This window comes from Syzygium oleosum, unplaced genomic scaffold, assembly GCF_021117445.2.
Source record: "Syzygium oleosum isolate NSW1041296 unplaced genomic scaffold, Sole_v2.1 Sole_v2.30, whole genome shotgun sequence".
Lineage (NCBI taxonomy): Eukaryota > Viridiplantae > Streptophyta > Magnoliopsida > Myrtales > Myrtaceae > Syzygium > Syzygium oleosum.
In genome coordinates this window covers 2608423-2629322 of record NW_026607514.1, presented here as the reverse complement: position 1 = coordinate 2629322, position 20900 = coordinate 2608423, and the positions used below count along the sequence as shown (strand labels likewise).

The window sequence follows — 20900 nt, the reverse complement described above, 5'->3', positions numbered from 1 at the left end:
TGGCCATGTCAGTCTCAAGTAAAAGTTCAAAGTAACTATGGTAGTTTCAAATAAGAGCTTAACCCCGTTGATCACCAGCCAGCTAAATATTCCAGCCGATCAAGGGCAATTACGTCAAAAGAATTTTAATTTTAAATTATTGTTATTTTTTTCCTTTCCTTTCTTTTTTTCTTTCCTTTTTTTCCTTTTTGTGGTTTTTTTCGGGATTTTACTTTCTTCTTCGCCGGTGACCACCGGCGATCGCCCGGAGAGGGCCTGGGCCCAAGGTGGGGCTGTCCCTCGCCCAGCCCTCTCCAGGCGGTAAAAACCAGAAAAAGGAAAAAACAAAGAAAAAAAGGAAAGAGTAAAAAAATTCAACAAATTACGAAAATGCCCTTGACCATTTGGAAAGTCATGCCCTTCTTTGAAACTACATTGTCACTTTAGGCCCTAATTTGAAATAAGATCCACTTTAAGCCCTTATTTGAGAAAATGAGAGCACTCCAAACCCTTCTTTGAAATAATATCCATTTCATATCCTTATTTGAGAAAATGACGGTATTTATATGGAATTTTCCCTCGGTTTTATTTATATTATTTTGGGAAAAAACCACCAAAAACCCCAAATTTTGCCATCTGTGACACATTTACCCCGAACTTTTTTTTGTGACACCAAAAACCCCGAACTTTGCTTTTTGTGACACATTTACCCCAATGTATTTAGTCCATGGGCATTTTCGTCTTTTCTGCTTTTTCTTCTTTTTTTTCCTTTCCGACGAGGGGGGGGCCTCGCCGGCGTCGGCCTCGCCGGATCCGGCGAGGGGGGCCCTTGCCGGCGTCGAGCGAGGGCGGCCCTCGCCGGCGTCGGGCGGGGTTCGCCCTCGCCCGGGCGAGCGAGGGCGGCCTCGCCCGACTCAAGCGAGGTCGACCCTCGCCGGCGTCGGGCAAGGGTCGACCTCGCTGAGTCGGGCGAGGGCCGCCCTCGCTCGCCCGGGCGAGGCGACCCTCGCCGGCGTCGGGCGAGGTCCGCCCTCGCTGGGCGAGCGAGGCGGCCCTCGCCCGATCTCGGCGAGGTCGACCCTCGCCGGCGTCGAGCGAGGCGGCCTCGCCGATCCGGCGCGGGAGGCCCTCGCCCGGCTCGGCGAGGTCGACCCTCGCTCGGCCGGCGAGGTCGACCTCGCTCGAGTGGGCGAGGGCGGCCCTCGCTCGCCCGGTGCGAGGCGGACCTCGCCTAACGCCGGCGAGGTCGCCACTCGCTGGGCGAGCGAGGCCGCCTCGCCCCACTCCGGCGAGGTCGACCTCGCTCGACGCCGGCGAGGGTCGACCTCGCTCGAGTGGGCGAGGCGGCCTCGCTCGCCCGGCGAGGCGGACCTCGCCCAACGCCGGCGGGGTCGCCCCGCTCAGGGCGAGCAGGGCCGCCTCGCCCGACTCGAGCGAGGTCGACCTCGCCGGCGCCGGCGAGGCCGCCCCGCTCGCCCGGCGAGGCGAACCTCGCCGGCCGGCGAGGGCCGCCCTCGCCGGATCCGGCGAGGGCCGCCCTCGCTCGACGCCGGCGAGGGCCCCCCTCGCCGGATCCGGCGAGGCCGACGCCGGCGAGGCCCCCCCTCGCCGGAAAGGAAAAAAAAAGAAAAAAGCGAAAAGACGAAAATGCCCATGGACTAAATACATTGGGGTAAATGTGTCACAAAAAGAAAGTTCGGGTTTTGGTGTCACAAAAAAGTTCGAAAATGTGTCACATGAGATAAAGCCAGGGTTTTTGGTGGTTTTTTCCCTATTATTTTCATTTAAAACCGGAGGAGGACCCGACCCGCCTTCACATTCCAAATTCCAACCGCCTGCGCTCAACCACGACGCCGTCTACGTCGTTGACTTGACCGCGCTGCCCCCTCGAATCTCCCATACGCCAAATACACACGAAAAGAAACAATCGGAGAATCCGATTCTCATATCGAACGACGCTCCGTATCGTCGTCTTCGTCTCCGTCTTCATCTTCCTCATCTTCATCTCCTCCGTCGAGAAGCAGCGTCGCCGGAATCGATGTCGTCGCCGTCGCCGTTCGCCGACACCACCACCACCGCCCGCCTCATGCCGCGCGCGGGCCAGTCCTTCTTCGCCACGCGCCGCCCCTGGCCCCAGTTCCTCAGCCTCCCCTCCCTCTCCCGCCCCTTGTCCCTCGGCGAGGCCGCCGACCGGATCCGCCGCAACCTCGCCTACTTCCGCGTCAACTACGCCATGATCGCCCTCGCCGTCCTCTTCCTCAGCCTCCTCTGGCACCCAATCTCCATGATCGTCTTCCTCGCCGTCTTCGTCGCCTGGTTCTACCTCTACTTCTTCCGGGACGAGCCCCTGTCCCTCCTCGGCCGCACGGTCGACGACCGCGTGGTGCTGGGGTCCCTCGGGGTGGTCACGGTCGTGGCCCTGGTCCTGACCGACGTGTGGCTGAACGTGCTGGTCTCGCTCCTGATCGGGGCTTTCCTGGTGGCCGTGCACGCCACGTTCCGGGGCACGGAAGACCTGTACTCCGACGAGCTAGAGGCCGGCGACGGCGGGCTGCGGTCGTTCGTGGGGAGCCCCACGCGTGCTGGATACGCCAGCATTTGAATGTATTTCGGTGCTTAATTTCTCTAATTGCGGCGAACTCGGTCACTCCATGCGACGAGATCGGGTTTTCGGGAGCTGAATGTGTAGTTCTTGTGGTGAATTAGTGAAGAAGACTCGGGTATTGCTGCGGAGGTTTCATTGGATGGCAGCGTCAGTTCATACTGGGTAGTGAGTAGTACTGGTTCCATTCTTTTTTTTGGTGGGCAACCGTTTGTATAATGGCCAGTGTGTATTGACCTGATACTGCTGAAGATAAGTTTACAATGAGCCACACCTTTGCTTCCATTCCATTGTGTTCTGAACTTTCTCCTGCTCTGCATATAATAAGCTGCGTGATCATTCTGTGGTTACTTTGATTGTCATGTGCTGGGAGGTTCTTGTTCTTTGAACTTGATATTGGTGTTAGGATGTGATAAATTTACCAGAGTGACTTTCGTACTATGAAGTGATACAGTTGACCTCTTTCTGGTCTTTGATTTAAGTATTCTGGTAAAGTGGTCTCCATGGTTTCTCACCAATTGGTTCGTATCACGTTTGATAAGTGAGGACGAGCTTAGAGTTGTTTCGGTGGTAGTTCAAGTAGAACATAGTATCTGGCAAAATAAAAGAGTAGAACATACTAGGAAGTTCGATGCCTTGGAGTCTCCATGGTTCTGTATGAGCAATAATATGCATACTGAAAAGAATGCTTCATTGACATTTTTCTCACTGTCAGGAATTTTCTATATTTTCCATTTGCTGTATTGGTTTGGCATAGCTTGGACTTGGGTCATAGTCTCCTTTTTCTTTTTCTTTTTTATGGGTGACTTGGGGCCATAGTTGTAGTATTCCTGGCGACTTTTTTTGAGCAGACGAACCTCTAGATTTCCAGAGTTCTCAGTGTCATGACTCTTCATTCTATTCTTGTTTACTTAATGAAAGTTGAGTCTTTTCCTTGTCAAGCTTTCCTAGCCTTTTTTGCATATAAACTTTGTGGAACCCTATTGGAAAATGTCTAGAATCTCACTTGTGTCACGGAATTTAAAAATTGCTGCCCTTTCAAGGGTTTGGATGCAGTACTTATGTTGGAACGGAAGTACCCGGATGAGTCTATACTCATCGCTAGTTGTTAGGGAGGGATAGCTCCTTAGGTTGATGCTTTCCCTTACTCAAACTGCTAGAAATCTAGACAATATGACACATTCTGGTCTGAACATGATTGGCGGGGGCCTTTGTTACCAGGGTGGGGACTATGGCTGCCTTTTAGCTTTATACTCTGGCCTGGGCAAGAAAATCATTAAGTTGGAGGATTCATCAAGAAAGAGAAAGCCAAGACCCAACAGTGATAAATTGTCTATGTTGTAGTTGATGCAAGTTAAATCCATGCTTTTATCATTGTTTATGCGAAAAGATCTATAAAACTAAGGGACATCTTCACACCCTTTGTTTGCTTTCTGTCGAACCTAGTTGTGTTTTGAGTTTGCGTGTCTTCCGTCACATGTTCAAGTAGGTGGGTCAGCTCCAGTCTATAATATGAACGGCTGACGGTAGAAACAGTTAGGTTTTTGCTATTATGGCCAATCACTTGTTTTCTCTTTTCTTTGCTTGCAATGTAATGTCATCTGAATGTTGGTCAATGTAATTGCACTGAGCACACCCCGAAACGTTGTAGCGGTTTGTGGTTGAGCTCTTGTTGTTTTTGTTAGTACTTGGAAAATGTCAATTGGTTCGTGAAGAGCAGGGTTTAGCTTCAAAATGAGTTTTTGTTTTTGATAACGCAGCATCAGTTAAACTCCCATACTTTTGAATAGATGGTTAATCGAAATCACTGGGATTTTTCTATCAAAAGAAAGAAGATGGGTGGTGCTTCGATAACAGTTGATCAAGTTAGAAGTTTTTAATGGCAGTGCTATTGAGGAATTTGCCAAGGCATATTACTATCGGTTTGATATTGTCAAGGAGAATTTGTAGGTCAAGCAGACAGACTAAATTACCAGTAAGGCTACTGAAGTCAAACATGTTCACAAGAATAAATAGTACGGGATTTCAGGCATTAGTGGTTGTCCGATACTTGTTGGGCATATCAAAATTCTTCGAGATCAAGTATCGATGCTCGTCTCAATTGGGCACCTATGCCATATCGGCATATGAGGCAACATTGTCTGTTGAAGTGAGATCAAAATCCCTTAAAAATGCTTCAGCAGGATAAACCAAGTAGACTGGAATATGTTCTGAATCAATGCATTTGGAAGCAAAATCCTTGAAGAGATCACGGATCGATGCCCTTTGGAAAACGTTACTCTCGAAACGCCAACTGCTATGAAAATTCGGAGGAGATCATCCATACTTGAAATTACCTTGTTGCAGAAACTGTATATGCCATAGATCTCCAAAGTAGTGATGGAAGTGTCGCAAGTTAAAAAGTAGCCGTTGTTACGACTCTGAAGGCAGTACCAATTTGAAGGTGCGAAAGAATGTTTGGCAATGGTTACGGCGTCCTTCAACTTCAGCCCCCGTTACTTCTCCTCCGAAAGCCCTTTGATCTCTTCGTTTCCTCGTCTTCTCGGCTTCAAGCTCCACGTCACCAGGTGTCCGGCCTGGTTCGTAAGGTTCGAGAGAATTTGGAGGTTGGGGGTTCCTGAGTCTTCAATTCCAGCAGAAAGCGAAAAGGAAGAGAAAAAGGAGAGCCCTCAATTAAACAGTTCGATTAACGTTCAGAAATCTGCAATGGTCGAGGCCCTTGATGAAAGTAGGAACCAAGAAGTTCACCTTCTCGTGTTTGCACTCTTCCGAAGCTTTGTATTGCTCCGCTGCCTGGGCACCGGCTCTCGCTCTTTCTGCTCGGACACTCTCTTCCAGGAGAGATAATGCCGAGCATAATTGGGCCTCGCAAGCGGCAGCCTCAGCTTCGGCTGCCTTCGTGTGCTCATCGGACTAGATCAACTTCACTTGACCCTCCGCTGCTTGAGCGCCCTTCTCTAGCCTTTTGGAGACACTCGCCAAATTGGCACCAAGCGCCACCTCGCGCTGTTCGGAGGCTCGAAGCTCGGCATCGGTTTTTGCCACTTCGGCCTCGGCATCCCTCATCCAGTGAGCTAGCCTCCGAATGATATTGTCACCCTGCAGTGAAGATCAAGCAACATTTTGCTTGAAGATGGTTATAAATGAAGAAGAACGGAAGTACCAAATGGAGAGAGAGAGAGAGAGAGAGAGAGAGAGGAATACCAATAGGCCGGTTCAGTTTGGAACCCCACTGATACCCGACCTGACTCACATATGAAGAGTACTTTTTTTTTGTTGTTGTGTAATTGACTCAAGACCCACACCAAAAACAAAACGGTTTGGTCGGGTTATTATATTTATTTATCTATTTACTTATTGTTTTTAGAATTGCGTAGCCATCCTTGATTTTCCCGACTCAAACTTTAACAAGGTTAATGTCAGCTTTGTTGCACGCTTGTACTAATTTACTATGATGCATAATCTGAGATGTAATGATTTTAATGAAGAATAACTCTTATCAAGTTTATGCACTACATAAAGGGCAAGCTTTTACTTCGGTCAAGTTTATCAAACATCTCAACAACATAGTGGTTTCAAATATCACGAACAATTGATAAGCATAGGAATTGTTAGAAAAAGGAATGGCTAGAGAACAAATGATAAGCTTTTACTTTGATTGTTTTGGTTTCGAAACAAGTCCGGTAATGCGTTTCGGCTAGGTTCGGGTTTATGACCTGAAATTGAATCGATTTTATTCAGTTCAGGTTGGGTTTCAATTTAGATAAAAAAAAAATTTGACATTTCTAGTCACAAGTACTAGTCATCGCATATTGCGAAACTCATTGGAGAGGGTTTTATGTAGCTGTTGAAAGTTCATTGGAAAACGTGTACCACACTTGAAGCTTAGGTGTCTTGTGTAATTTCTCCTTTTCTTAAGTTAATATTGAGAAGGCAACCAGCGCTAGTGACTCTTTCTGGGCATTACCATGAGGATCTCATACCCATTATAGAATGTTTAATTTGAACTATTACTAAACCTCACCAAGTAGCTAGTAGCCAAGAAGTCTCTACATCTCAAGATTTTAGTAGTCAAGAAGTCTCTACATACGAGATATATCGTAGTTAGGCAGTCCAGAACAAACTGTTCAAAACTTTGCTTGCAATGTGACTTGAAGTCGTGGTCTCGTAAAAGACGGGTGACTCATTTATAAATGTTCGTGTTTCTTTATCATATTTAAATAGTCCACAGTGACCAAACCTTAAACTATATGTCATTCTCCCAGTATTTTATTTTCCTTTCAATTCTTTATAATAAACACCATATAAAAGAAAAAAGAGAAATAAAGAATGTGTTTGCCTCATAGAAAACTTCATAATCATGGAAAATCATTTCCAGGAAATCATTTTTCAGAAAAGTATTTTCTCTTTTCAAGTTAGGGAATTCATTTTCTTAATTTTAAGCATGCATTTTTTTTACCCTAAATGGTTTTCCATTGATCGATCATTCTCAGCAAACCAAATACATGAAAGTCTAGAGAACTAATTCGTAAAAAATTCTTTCACTTAAACAAACATACCCTAAGATAGAACTCATTCTACGCATGTGCATGCACATCAAAATATAGAATATGAAGAGGAAATGGATTTAGTAACATCTTAGTAGACCTTTTCACCCCTTTTGGTTTGCTCTTTCTAAACCCTTAAGCCATGCAAAAGCACGGGCCATTGTGGGCCCGGCCTTCAAATCTGGAAAGCTAGAGCTCATGAGCGGCACAAAATGATGTTGTGGAGGATAGCGGCTAATGTTTTACCTTGTCGAGTTAACTTGTTTCAGTTGATCCATATCCCAGACCCTTCTTGCCCTTTGTGTGGAGCTTAGGAGGAAAATTCGGTACATTTGTTCACAAGATGTCATCTAGCCCAAATTTTGTGGAGCCAGAGCCCATGGATCATTATCTCGTCTGCTTGGAACTTCAAGTCTCCGGAATAGATGGTGAACCACTTTCTTGATCCAGGAAAAATAGCACAGAGAACGGGAGTGGATTGCAAACTCTTCACTATTTATGCAGCAATTCTCTGCACTAGAATGTGGCATTATAGGAATGCAAAGTTACATGATCAGACTATTCCAGTTCCATCCCCAACAATTCAGATGATCATACAAGATTTCTTGGAATATTCAAATATGTTCAGGAGGGAAAAAAAAAGTTAAGTTAAGCAAGGAACCGGATTTTAATGGGGTAAGGTCAAACTCTTGGATTCCTCCGTCAACAAGAGTTAAAATTTAATTTAGATGGTGTGTGGAAAGATAAAAGGGGGCCATAGGTATTATTGCACGATCATATAGAGGCTCAGTTGTCCATGCGTGGACAAGACAAGGAAGATGGAACTCACCAGTAGAAGTGGAAGTCTCTTCTTCTCGCATGCAAAGCTACTTATCGACATCCACAAAACGGTTTTTTAAAATGATTGCAAGGTGTATCAACAAAAGGGCATTTGCCCTTGGTATATTCATCCTTTCATCTCGAATTCTCGCTTACTACTTAGCAACAACTCAGGATGGAGCTTGAAGTTGACCAGTAGATCTAGTAATGTTGTTGGTCATGAGCTTGCAAAATGGGCTTCTTATTAGTTAGGAACTGCATTATCTTTCCTTTTTAATGATCTCCCATCTAGAGTTAAAAATACAGTGTTAGCTGAATCTTCTTTAATTTACCATCTTAATGTAGACCCTAGTTTCTCTGTGTAATAATTGAACTTTTTTAATGCAATGGAAGGTTTGCTTTAGCAAAAAAAAAGTTCTTTAATGCAATGGAAGGTTTGCTTTAGCAAAAAAAAAGTTTGATACACGAATAATGAATTTGGAAAACAGACCACCATTTCTCTTCCGCCATTATCGTAAAACTGCACCGATGGTAAAGAGATTTCGTTGACATAAATTACCCTCTAACAGGAATCAACTATAATCCTCAAGATAATCAGTAATGTATATGTTACTACCGACTCATGTAAAAGTACAGTTTTTACAGACTGCCGCGGGTGAATGTAGTTCTATGATATAAATTATAATGTAAAACACAGGAACATGTATGAAATGTAAAAATAAGGAAAAAGAGACCAACATAATAAGTATGAAGGGAAGGGCGATCAGCGGTCGGGCACCCTTCGTGCATAAGCCAGGACCATCACGAAATCCTTGGCCGAGGACCCCACGATCGCCGGGACTCTCTCCGACGTGGATGCCGTTTGTAACCACAAGTCAACCAAATTATACAGCAGCAATGTGGGGAGGACGGTTTGTCCCATGCATCTGATTTCAACCTGGGGAAAAATATGACATTGTAAGAGTAGCCTTGCAAAACTGCAACACTAACACAAATGCATTTGCTGTGCAGAATCTCAGCATAAGAACACTCTCCCTAGCGAACAACAATTCATTTAAGTGCTGATTCTTTCCATCATTATGGGTAGAAACTGCTTCTGATAGATGATTCATGAGAATCTTGAATCTTAAATCCAACTCTTAGAAATAAAAGACTACCCACAATAAATTGACTCTGAGGCTATGTGAGTTATTACTCTCAAAAGTAGAGACCGACATGACTACAGTTTCTAAACTTTTTGATACCGTAGAATAGCATGCACAGATGAGAAGACAGCAGTTTACATTCTTGACAAGAATGAGAATTATTAGTTGGCAAAAATTTCCTTCTACTACGATATGCACCAAACATTCCCGATTTGATTTCCTTTTTTTCTATGTTTAAAGCAATAACGAATCACTTTTTCATACCTCAGTTTCACTAGTGAGATCTAGTTTCCTCACCAGGTACTTTTGAATAAAAGAAACCGGCAAGTTCCCATCCCTGAAAAGAAAAATGTAGATAAATCAGTTTCCAAGTACATACTACAAATTCACGGAGTACAGTTTTAAAAGCCTATCAAAGATCAATGAAGTCATGAAATCGATGCGAAAAGAAGAGAAATTCAAAAAGAAATCATCCCAAGTAGCTGGTAAACGGTTTGCTATTAAATGGGTCGAGGATGACCATATAAAGATCTACAGGAATCTTGCCCATAGTGCAAATGTCCGAAACAACAAACATTCTACTAAATCATTCATCACAGGTACTTTGCAGAAAGAAATACAGTTGAGCTTTGCACAATGCATGATTGTCGCAACTAGAATGCACGACAACCACAGCAATTCGGTTCCCGAGAAGAGAAAGGAACGCGAGGATGGTTGTCCATGAGAAAGCCCCAGTAGTTGTGTCCAAAACCGTGAAAAATGACATGAATGAGCATACACAAAAAAATACCGCACAAGATTACATATAGTCACTGCTACATCAGAAAAGCACAAAAAAAATGTTATCTAGACTACACAGCATTCGACATTTCAGAGTTGATACTGCACCTTCAACATATCATCCTATCCTTTTGTGTAGATAATTATCCATAAGAACTGCATGAAGCTATGTAATGAACAAAAACATTTTAGATAACACATTTAGAGAGAAGGAATTCTCCCAAGACCAACTTGACATGTGAAGACAACATATACAATGTTCCGCATGCCATTATCACCCACTTAACAGAATGAAACTTCAAAATAAGGTGGAACCAACTCTATCATGTGAAGTTGTCATATGGTTTCCATGTGGCTTAATGCATCAGCTATTCTTCCTTATCTAATAGATAGAGACATGAAACCTGTATCGTCTCTCTGTCACCTGGGCTCAGACATGCTGATGCTTGTTTGTTTGATCGGCAAACAAACAAGATTCAGGATTTCGAGTTCACAGTGGGCAGTAAATAGGAAAGAATGTGGGCAGTATAATTGATACAGGTTTTCCCTGTCATGTCTACCACCCAAACCAACAAACACACTAAATAAAAAGCATGTGGGCAGTATAATTGATATAGATAAACCATATTCATCCGGCTGGATCTAAGAGAGCAAGACGGATGAATAGGAAAGAATAAGAAAATGTTGTCACATTTCTTTATGTCAACACTATGTATGTGGCCAGTCTAGCACTTGTAACAACAATTTCGTCACGTCAACACTACAACACATTGGTTATTTGATATATCTTGCCAGTTGCTATGGCATGATGTCCCTCCTTGTTTCAAGTCATTGCTGCAGTTTGAACAATTCTCTCGCAGTTGAGTTATAGAGTGCCTGCCTGGCCTAGTGGTATAAAATGGAGACCACCTTATTTAATTTTCCTTCTATGTCAACACTTGTCGCACCCAAATCCTGATTAGACACGTGCAGCTACCAACGAATCGTGATTCTCAATCAACTATATTGAGTTTTCTAATAATTTGAACCCAGTGTTAGAATGACATGTTTTTTCATCTCAACTTCATCAGATCTCTTACGCATTGATCTAATATTACATCAGTCTGCAAAACTCCTTGTGCTGAGTTGTATTACCCGAATCTATCCTTAGTTGGTGAAGTCCTACTACATTCAGTTTCTCCTGCTCCAACATATAAAGAAGATTCCTGAATTTCGAGGATCTTCATTAAGAACTTGCAATTGGATTTATTCTGGCTACTCCAGCAGACAAGTCAGCCTGTTTACATAAAGTCATTCATGTTCTACATGGTGAGAAGGAAAGCAGGATAATTATAGGTTAGCAGCTAAAGCATTGCAAAAGTTTTTATAAATCATTACCAACTACAAAGAAAGAAATCAATCATGTCAATCCAATAGCAGCCAGGAAAAAAAAATCAGACAAGCAAGCATTACTAAAACAAGAACTCAGAAGGCATAATCTCTCCCAGAAAAGCAATGGAAACAGCTGTTTCTGGCAAAAAGGAACTTACTTTATTCTTAAGTAGCTTGCAGGGATTTGTGGCAGCGGTGCATCTCCTTCCCTGAAGTCATAAAATTGAATTGGTAAACAAATGGAGGTGAGAAGCTTCAACCGAATTCATTATAACTCTCATGATTGATTAGAGTTGCAAAGACAAAGTTGTCCTTACTGATCTTCAGAAGCTACAAGTGAAAACCAGATTGGACCAGTTCTTTGTTCACATTTGGTGCCAGCTGCATCGAGCACATCCTGAGGTGAAATGCCCGAGTCTCCAGAAACTGATGTCCTTTTTTGACGAACCTTTCGTAATCTTTTTGGTCTCAATACTTCCGTAGATGCCGGACTAGTGTCGTTTTTCTCATCCTGGACTTTCACCTTGAGTTTTTTGTTCTTAATTTTATTACCAGCTACTGGAGCTTCAATTGCAAGGACTCGCTCAGCTCCTTGCAAAATGGGCCTCGAAGTTTTAGTCCTATTAGCGACTTCCACTAGATAATGCAATGGCTTCCAGAGATCCAATTTGCCTTCATTGCCAGTTTCTCTTTCAGGCACAGACTGACTAGGCTCACTGGAAGCAAAACCCTGCTCAGCAAACAGACAAGTACTAATTCAGAAAATGTGCTCTATCATCTCCAAGAGGGACTATATCCATATTTTGACCCTCAACAATCAAGACCACCAAGATGAAAAAGAATAAAAATATGCTCTTCATTACCTGCCTAATGTTCTGCGCAAACTTGCTTAGAGTCTCGGGGGAGCTTGAGCTTTCTGGACGATCCCCTGCAGAATCTTCTTCCTTCTTAACAGCTTTTTCAATGGAAAAATTAGATCCTTGCAGAGCAGAAGCTTTCCTTGCAGTCGCTTTTGTTCTTTTACCAGTCATAGTAGTCTGTGATGATACTTTAGGTGTGTTGACAACCAACTGGGACAAAGATCTCTCTTTCCTTCTAAAAGGCAAGGTTGTCGAAGGCACAGATTCAGGTGCCTTCACTTTTCTTCTTTTGAAAGGGAAAACCTTTGCCCTCACATCTTCCAAGTTGTGATCAGGCCTATGACCAACATCAACTTCTTTTCATCAATTAATTAACAGTATGATTTAAAAGGAAGGAGAGAGAAATCAACAGGTAACGAAATTGACCGACATGGTGTATTTGAATGCACGCTCAAGAAGCTGAAACTTATTCTTAACTTACTGCAGAAATCGACATGTAGAAAATAGTTTGTCTGAAACAAAACTTTAGTTTGAATTAAGCATTAATAGTTTCTTAGGCCACATTCCACTCCATTTCATCAAAAACTATGGTATACAGCGAAGATGTTGACAATATTGCTAAAGAACCGAAATTCAATAAGCAGCTCAAAAAGTAAACAGAAGGGAGCAAGCTGAATTATAACAATGTCTTGCTATCACAAGATGTCAATGTTATGTTACACACACAATCACATTACAATGGAGAAGAAAATAGCAATTTATCCATAGTAATATCACCAAATTTACACTTAAATTCTCCAACCCCCTCCTAAGGCAGAAATATTCAGAGTAATTGCTCTTCCTTGTTTTCGTATTTCTTCTCCATTTATGGCAGTAAAGACTATAACCATGTCATGCACGTGAGGCACGCTAATTCCTGTGTTATAACGTCATAAGTTCGATGAGACAAACTGACTTCTGAAGCAAACTATAAAATCACACTCATAGACCAAAAACTTCCAGCAGTAATTATCTTTAGCAGAGCACCATTTGTTCCTTAACCACTGGACTTCAGAATTGCATAAAGAAAGAATGCTAATTGAAGGATATTAGAGATACTCCATTGTTTTGGTCAATTTCTCTCTCCTCTTTTTTTTTAAATGAGTATCGTAAACTAATAGCTCATAACTGATGAAACGGCATGACAATTGCATGTGATAAGAGTTTTATATCTCGCACGAAGGGAAACAGACGGAAAGAAATTAAACTTTATTGATACTCAATAAACATGATATAACTCTATATGCCCAAGAAATAAACAATTCGCTTTCTCAAAAGACTGAACTCAAAAAAACTTAAAGTGAGCAATTTAGCATACGATTAAAATGTCTTATACATTGCTAACTAAGTAGCATAATTCAACTAGATCTATCTAATGCAAATGACAATTATAAACTACTGCAGTTATGCAGCTGCATGGGTAAAACTTTGAAGATTATATTTCTGATGGAAGAAAGAACCAGCTAATGGATTTGAATATGGCTTAATTCCTTAGGATGTTTCAGTAAACAAAAATAATGTTGCATGTGCGCGCGCACAAAGAGAAAAGAGGGGAAAAATCAAAAGGAATCAATGACCAGAAAGGCAAACTTACCGCAATTTCTCCAGTGGCACACAACCCAGATCAATGTTGCATATCGGACAGCATTCAAGTTCCTCCTCGGAGATCTTGTCATAGATGCATTTCCTGCAAACTGGAATGATAAAGTCAATCAACATTTTACCATTTCAAGATGTTAGTCGCCCAACATGTTTACAAGCTAAAACGACCGCCACGATGATAATTCTCTCTTCAAAACCACGAAATTTACGAAAACAGTACATCGCTAAACCGAAGAACACTAAAAACTACAGTTCCTAAACTTTGTGAGCCAGCATCAGTGCATTTATCTATCAGAAATTCATCTGTTTGACATTTGAAGATCACGTCAGCATGCTAAAAGCACTTGCATTATGAATGAACGGAAAGTTAACCCAAGCCGATTTTTTTATGAATGATACCCGAAATCCCAGCAATTTACTTCTCAACAGAAGCTCACTTCTTTCCTAAGAGACCGATGATGACAAAGATAAAGACAGTAGCTGGTGAAACCAAAACACGCACACCTTCGGAACAAAAGTTCCAGACACTTGTAAAACAAAGCAGAGCAAAAGCGACATGGCCTACGTATCGATAACAGACAAAAGAGGCCAGATATCAACGAGATATCAACAACCGAGAAAAACACCAACCAACCCAGATCGTGAATCACGAAGAGACACAAGAAAGGACTGCATCAAGAAGCACCAAAGACACAGACACCCACGAGCTGAAACAACAAGAAGACTCGGGAACAAAGCAAAACAAGAAAACCAATCGAGCCCGCCCCGCCCCCCCCCCCCCCCCCCCAACAACTCACACGAATGGAGGCACTCGGAGATGGTGGTGGCGTCCTTCAAGAGCCTGTCGCAGAGCGGGCACGTCATGCACGCCGCAATCGCCTCCCTCCTCACCCGCACCACCTGATTCGCCATTCTCGAAACGCCCACCGACCCACGTCGTATACCCGGAGCAAGAACGCCTACGCGTGCATGCCGCCGACGCGAATCACCACAGCAACGCCGCGCGCGCGCGCTCGCCTCACGTCCACTTGTCCCGCAACCGCCCGTCGACCTGCATTGAATTCAAGAGGGGAAACCCATGTGGCGTTCAACCGGCATCCGAATGCGAGATGATTCGCATCGAAAACGCGCGAAAAAACAAGAATTTGGCGTTCAAGAAGGGCGAGAGGGTGGACCTGGTCGCGGGTAAAGATGCGATTTTTAAGGTCCCCGAGGGTCGCCGCGGGGAGATGCAACGTGGGTTTTGGATGGGATTTGGAGATTATTCGAGGGGCGGGCGGGCGAAGGAGACGAATGATGATGATCTGAATCTGAGAAGAGAGAGAGAGAGAGAGAGAGCGCTGGTCGAAAAGAGCATGAATGAATGAACCGAAGGAGGAAAGAACTGAAATGAGTAATAACTCTTGGTTGCTTTTGTGCATTTATTTTTGTGTGTTAGCCTTTGTCTGACTGAGACTGCCCTTTTCTATTTTATCTGTTCTTTTTATTTTTATTTAGTTCTTTTTTTATATTAAAAAAAAAAAAGGAGAATTGCATTGGAAAATCGAGTTAAATTTTTTTCGTCGATTTTTGTCCGTGATTGTGAAAATATTAAGATTGAAAACTTGATCTTGCTTTTATTTCTCAATCGAATCCCCCAATCAGTCGGCTAGTTTTAGCGCACTTCTGGTAAAAAGAATCTAGGGAAAATTCAAAATAACGGCCTGAAGTGCCATCATTTGCTCAAATAAGGCATGAAGTAATTATGTCAGTTTAAAAAAAAGGCCTGACTTTCCGGCTGATCAAGGACATTTCGACCTTTACCTTTTTTGAATTTTTTTCCTTTTTTCTTTATTTTTTTCCTTTTTCTGATTTTTTCTTTCTTCTTCATCGGTGGCCGGTCTCAAGCGATGGCCGGCCACCGGCGATGCCCAAAGAGGGCCTCGTCTGTGGCCGGCGAAGGTCGCGGCCCTCATTAGAAAGAAAAAAAAATAGAAATGAGAAAAAAGAAAATAAAAAATATTTTAAATTTTAAATTATCTTTGGACGAAAAATGCCCTTGATCGATAAGAATATTTAGTTGGCCGGTGACCAGCGAGGTCAGGCCCTTATTTGAAACTGTCATGGCCATTTCAATCCTCTATTTGAGACTGACATAATCACTTCATGATCTTATTTGACATAAAGTCCATTTCAAGCCCTTATTTAAGAAAATAAGGATACTCCATACTCTTATTTGAAATTTTCCCAATAATCTATGGCGCATATGGATTACAAATGAATTTTAAGGATTACCATTTAGTCAAACGTATTTCCATTATATTAGTCGAGAAAAGGCTTATTTTAGGTAATATCTTTAAGGATACTTTAATAATTAAGTTATAAGTTACTTATTAGATAGATATATCTATCTGGTGATCGATTTCAATCCTGAAATCAGGAATCGCCGCTAAGGACCGGTTCCACCAAATGGGAATCGAGAATCGCCGAATGGTTCCATGGATTCACCTAGCAACCGGACTGGTCTGATTTCCGGGTGGGTCCATAGAACTGGTTATTTTGCTAATCCACTAAAGATGCTTGCTGAAGCTCACGGATCGACCGATTCTACGATCTTGCACTGCCTCGCTCTTCGAATACCTGGGTTGATTGAAGGACATAAATCCCGCACTGGAAGATCCTACGCCGAGTCTTTCAAGTTGATCCCTTACCCTATCCTCCACGGAAACAAATTGAAAATCGAGTTAAATGTTATTTCTCAATCGAATTCTCCGATTAGTTGACTAATTTCTATGCACTTCTGGTAAATGAATCTAGGAAAAATTCCAAATAAAGGTCTGAAGTGGTTATATCAATTTAAAAAAAGGGCCTTACTTTCCGGCTGGTCAAGGACATTTTTGTCATTTACCTTTTTTAATTTTTTCCCTTTTTTATTTTTTATTTTTTCCTTTTTTCTTTATTTTTTCCATTTTCTTTCTTTTTTTCCTTTTTCTGATTTTTCTTTCTTCTTCGCCGGTGGCCAATCTTAAGCGATGGCTGGCTACCGGTGATGCCAAGAGAGGGTTGGGTGAGGGTCACCTTGTCAGCAACTGGCAAGGGACGGCCTCGCTTGGGCGAGGGCTGAAAAGGGGAAAAAAAGAAAAAATAATAATGTAAAATTCAAATTGTCTTTGGTTGAAAATGCCCTTGATTAGCTAGAATATTTAACTGGTCAACGACCGGCAAGGTCATGTTCTTATTTGAAACTGTCATGGCAATTTCAAGCCAATATTTAAGACTGACATGGCCACTTTAAGCTTTTATATAACACAAGGTCCGCTTCAGGCCCTTATTTGAAATTTTCCCCAGAATCTATGGCTCTTATGGACAATAAATGAATTTTAGGAATTACCATTTAGTCAAACGTATTTCCATTATATTGGCCGAGAAAAGGCTTATTTTAGGTAATATCTTTAAGGATACTTTAATAATTAAGTTAAAAGTTACTTATTAGATAGATATACCTAGGATGATCGATTTCAATCCTGAAATCAGAAACAGCCCACTAAGGACTTGTTCCACAAAATGGGAATTGACAACCGCCTAATGTTTCCATGGATCCACTCAAGAATCAGATTGGTCCGATTTTCTGGTGGGTCCATGGACCTGGTCATTTTGCTAATCCTCTAAAGATGCTAGCTGAAGTTCGCAAATCACTCGGTTCTACAATGTTGCATCGCCTCGCTCTTCTAACACTTGGGTTGATCGAAGGACATAAATCCCACATTGGAATATCACACGCCGAGTCTTTCAGGTCGATTCCTTACCCTATCCTCCATCGAAACAAATCGAAAACGAGCTCGAATTCAGGTCACTCTTGAAATGGAGAAAAGCAGCGAAATCGGAAATGCAACGACTGACCCGATTAGGGCTAGGTCAGGGGGAAGCGACGGGGGAGGGAGGGGTTTACCTAGAAGAGTGAAGCCGCGGAGGACCAGAAGGCAAACTAGGGTTTCAATCGGTGGTTATGAGGAACACGCACGCACGTCTAGAGAAAGAGTGAGCTAGTAAAAAATATTATATATATATCGGTCCAGTTCAGGTAATCCAGGTTGGTCAAATTAACATTACTAAAATGCTTATATGAATGGACAAGTCATGTATCTTATAAGAACACCCTATTTCATTTTTAGATATATGTTAGTAATATATGGGAAAGATATCAAATGGTACGGGATAAAGAACAAGAATATATCATTATTTTTCTTAAAAGTAAATTCAAGATCATTAATAGTAAAATCTTAAAATAGTGTTAATTTTATTATACACGAGCAAAAATTTCATATAAAATATACCCATTGTGATTATAACCTTTTTATAAGAATATAGCGCTTGATAATGGATTTTTCATATTACTGCATACTATTTAAGGATCGGTTAAAAAAACCCAATGATAAGTCATAAGAATATAGATGTCTGTATAAACATAACACAATATAATCATATCTACGGTGTATATATAATAATTACTTCGTTACGTCATGAATCGAGTAATGAAAAGACATAATTAAGTGAAAAAATTTAAGTTTTTTTTACCCGATTACAATATGGGATGTGCTGTATACGCAGATATGGTATGTTTTATTCCAAAGATTGAGTATGCGTACGCAAGTTCAACAAACAAGCGGGAAACGAAAGTTTCATTGAAAACCACTTGCATACGTATATTTTATGTAAAAGCACGAGTATATTAGTAAAGCTTCGATAAGATGTTATGAATGTCGGTCCATGGATTGATGTCGAAAGATGATAATTTATTGATCATATCGAGAGAGCTGAAATAGTTTTTATACAACTTTGGAACATGCATGACTTAAGTCGGATCATCTAACTTGATATCTAAATCAAGTTGTGCAAGTTGTGCATGTTTTTGCTTTCATGGGATGTTTGAGATTACAATCACTCTTACTATAAAAAGTTAATCTTGTGGTGCCTGAGTCTATAAGAATCTCTGCTCCTCTGTTTTCATATAAGCAAGTTAACATGAGTTCAAATTTACTGTTTTCTATTAGAATCAAGCCACGTGCTTGCGGCACGAGTTGGGCAAAGTTGCCACATGTGCACGCCTGAAAAAGAGTTGACTTTGGCTGGATTTTTGTTTTTTTTTTAATTCAAATAAATAATCTTTGGTGAATCTAGTGTCCCAATCAAGTGGAATTCCTTTTGTACGGTGTCGTGTCATGTAAATGGCTTCTATACATGTAGTTGCATGGGTGCAATTGGTTGGGGGCACCGGGGGACTTTCGGCTCGAGAATTAGATGTCACACGTTTGAATTCCACCCATTACTTGCAAAGGATTCTCGGTCGAGTCAGCTGCATGGGTCGAATGTGTGACATTCCGAATTTCGATCCACTTGAAATTTATGAAGTGAGTGATATTTTTAACGCACTTGTAGTTGTAGCTTGCCCAGAAGTGTTCACTCTTGGAATACTAATCTTTAGGGTAAGGCTAAATAGGGATTTAAGTTCGCGAGACCAAAGAAATTCTATCATGGACTGACTTTCGACCATAAGGATTATCGAGGTGATATTTTGGGCCAACATAGGTTGATCCAAGGATGGTCACAGATCGATTCGACAATGTCATATGAATGGGTCGCGGGTGATTCCGCTTGACCGTGAGATGAATTGCGAACAATCTTAAATCTATTCCGAACGATAACACCTCTCGGAACTAATGATTAATCCTCGCAATTACATGACAACCGAAGTCGCCATGATTCGAATGATCTTAAACGTGGCTCAACTTAGTGTTGACCACGGGTCAATTCGCGTATTGCCCAAGAGCCGCCCATTAGTCAGAGATACGCTCAAGTCGCGTTGGTTCGATCTAACCACTAAATTGAATCCAAGTTTGGGGTTCCGAATTTCTCGAAAGTCATGACAATTGGATTGGACGACGTCGTGGCCAACCTTAAAGCTTGTCGGTTTTGTCGGAACTTGAAAATTTGATCGGGAATGGAAGGTTACCAATTTTGCCCCTAGAATTTTGTAAAGGGCTTTAGAAATTTGGAAGGTTAAGTTGGTATTTTCACCTCCTTTTACTTTGGACGAATTTGATGGACCATCTTACCCCTAGATATTTTTGTGGATAAGATTGAATCTTTTAATCATAGCCTTTGATTGTTGTGATGTGATGGGTGGACCATTCTTGGCCCTTGGATGAAGAGCATGAGAGGAGGGTAACTTAATCATTTTGGCTTGGGGTTAGGTGCATCAATTATTAGTGCCGCCTATTTAATCCTTTTCTCTCTTTTTCTCTCTCTCTCTCCTTCACTTTCTCTCTTCATTTCTCACGCCTACACCATCATCTTTCATTTTCCTTCCCCTTTGGCCGAACCATCTCTCTCTCTTCCCCTTGGCCGTGTGATTGGCCGGAGCCGTGCCGGATCGCCGTCCGCTCGCTCGCCGTCCGCCGTGTGTCCAACCGCCGTGGCCGCCGCTTCCTTGCCGCCTTGCCGCCCCCTTGCTAGGTTGTTCTTGCTTGGAATTTCCAAGTAAGTGACACCCTATTTCCTATTTAGGATATCGGGTATTGACGGGCTCGTTTAGGCACGATTTAGTGTAGTTTTGTGGGCTATTTTGGACGAGGGTTATTATGGACGAAATTATGGTGATTTGGTGAGTAATTAGAAGCTAAATGAGGGCTGAATATGGTTGATTCAAGTGCTGCAAAATTCGGTTTGGTGCGTAGGGTGTATAATTTGGTTCGGCTCTTAATTGTGTGAAATTGTGGTGTAGTGCCGTGCTTGTTGTGCCATGATTTTTGTGATGAAAAATGGAATGTTATGTGATGGTTGTATGTATATTACATGGGCTGAATTGAGATGGTTGAATTGGGTGCATTTGAGTGCATTTAATTAATGTTCGAATATGTGAACGTGTGAGATTTGAGGTGTGTGATGTGCGTGTGATCACTAAAAAGCCCTGAGGCGTGTTTACGCGGGGTACAGATAAAATATGGCGTGTTGGCATGTTCGCGTGATCACTTAATCCCTGAGGCATGTTTATGCGGGGAATTGAACCGGCCTGATGCGTGTTTACGCGGGTCGTGATAGAAATGTGGAGCCTGAGGCGTGTTTACGCGGGCTGTGGAAAGAGATTGAGAGTAAGATGTGTGATGTGGCAAGTGAACAT

At 42.2% G+C, this 20900-nt stretch overlaps 3 protein-coding genes across 3 annotated transcripts; 1 reads left to right on the top strand and 2 right to left on the bottom strand.

The window, feature by feature from the left end:
* The first annotated feature begins 1855 nt into the window (after positions 1 to 1855).
* On the top strand, positions 1856 to 2866 carry LOC115677513 (PRA1 family protein E-like). Its single transcript, XM_030600686.2, has one exon. The coding sequence runs from the start codon at positions 2018 to 2020 to the stop codon at positions 2579 to 2581; it is 564 nt and encodes a 187-aa protein (XP_030456546.1). The 5' UTR covers positions 1856 to 2017; the 3' UTR covers positions 2582 to 2866.
* Positions 2867 to 4946: 2080 nt separating this feature from the next.
* On the bottom strand, positions 4947 to 5759 carry LOC130135305 (uncharacterized). The gene is made up of 2 exons (XM_056304095.1): positions 5330 to 5759; positions 4947 to 5204 (listed from the first exon to the last, which is right to left on the bottom strand). Exons 1-2 carry the CDS (start codon positions 5488 to 5490, stop codon positions 4994 to 4996), a joined length of 372 nt encoding a protein of 123 aa, XP_056160070.1. The 5' UTR covers positions 5491 to 5759; the 3' UTR covers positions 4947 to 4993.
* Positions 5760 to 8476: 2717 nt separating this feature from the next.
* Positions 8477 to 15111, bottom strand: LOC115677591 (E3 ubiquitin protein ligase DRIP2). The gene is made up of 8 exons (XM_030600778.2): positions 14920 to 15111; positions 14542 to 14795; positions 13737 to 13836; positions 12107 to 12440; positions 11561 to 11973; positions 11402 to 11452; positions 9357 to 9429; positions 8477 to 8884 (listed from the first exon to the last, which is right to left on the bottom strand). Exons 2-8 carry the CDS (start codon positions 14654 to 14656, stop codon positions 8711 to 8713), a joined length of 1260 nt encoding a protein of 419 aa, XP_030456638.1. The 5' UTR covers positions 14657 to 14795; positions 14920 to 15111; the 3' UTR covers positions 8477 to 8710.
* Between the last annotated feature and the right edge of the window lie 5789 nt (positions 15112 to 20900).

Coding starts and splice junctions, on each gene's coding strand:
- LOC115677513 (XM_030600686.2), top strand. CDS start 2,018: ATGTCGTCGCCGTCGCCGTTCGCCGACACCACCACCACCGCCCGCCTC.
- LOC130135305 (XM_056304095.1), bottom strand. CDS start 5,490: ATGAGCACACGAAGGCAGCCGAAGCTGAGGCTGCCGCTTGCGAGGCCC. Junction 5,205..5,329: donor AAGAGTGCAAACACGAGAAG/GTGAACTTCTTG, acceptor CTGGAATTGAAG/ACTCAGGAACCCCCAACCTC.
- LOC115677591 (XM_030600778.2), bottom strand. CDS start 14,656: ATGGCGAATCAGGTGGTGCGGGTGAGGAGGGAGGCGATTGCGGCGTGC. Junction 12,441..13,736: donor GTGCCACTGGAGAAATTGCG/GTAAGTTTGCCT, acceptor TGTTGGTCATAG/GCCTGATCACAACTTGGAAG. Junction 9,430..11,401: donor GCAAGCTACTTAAGAATAAA/GTAAGTTCCTTT, acceptor TTTTCTTTTCAG/GGATGGGAACTTGCCGGTTT.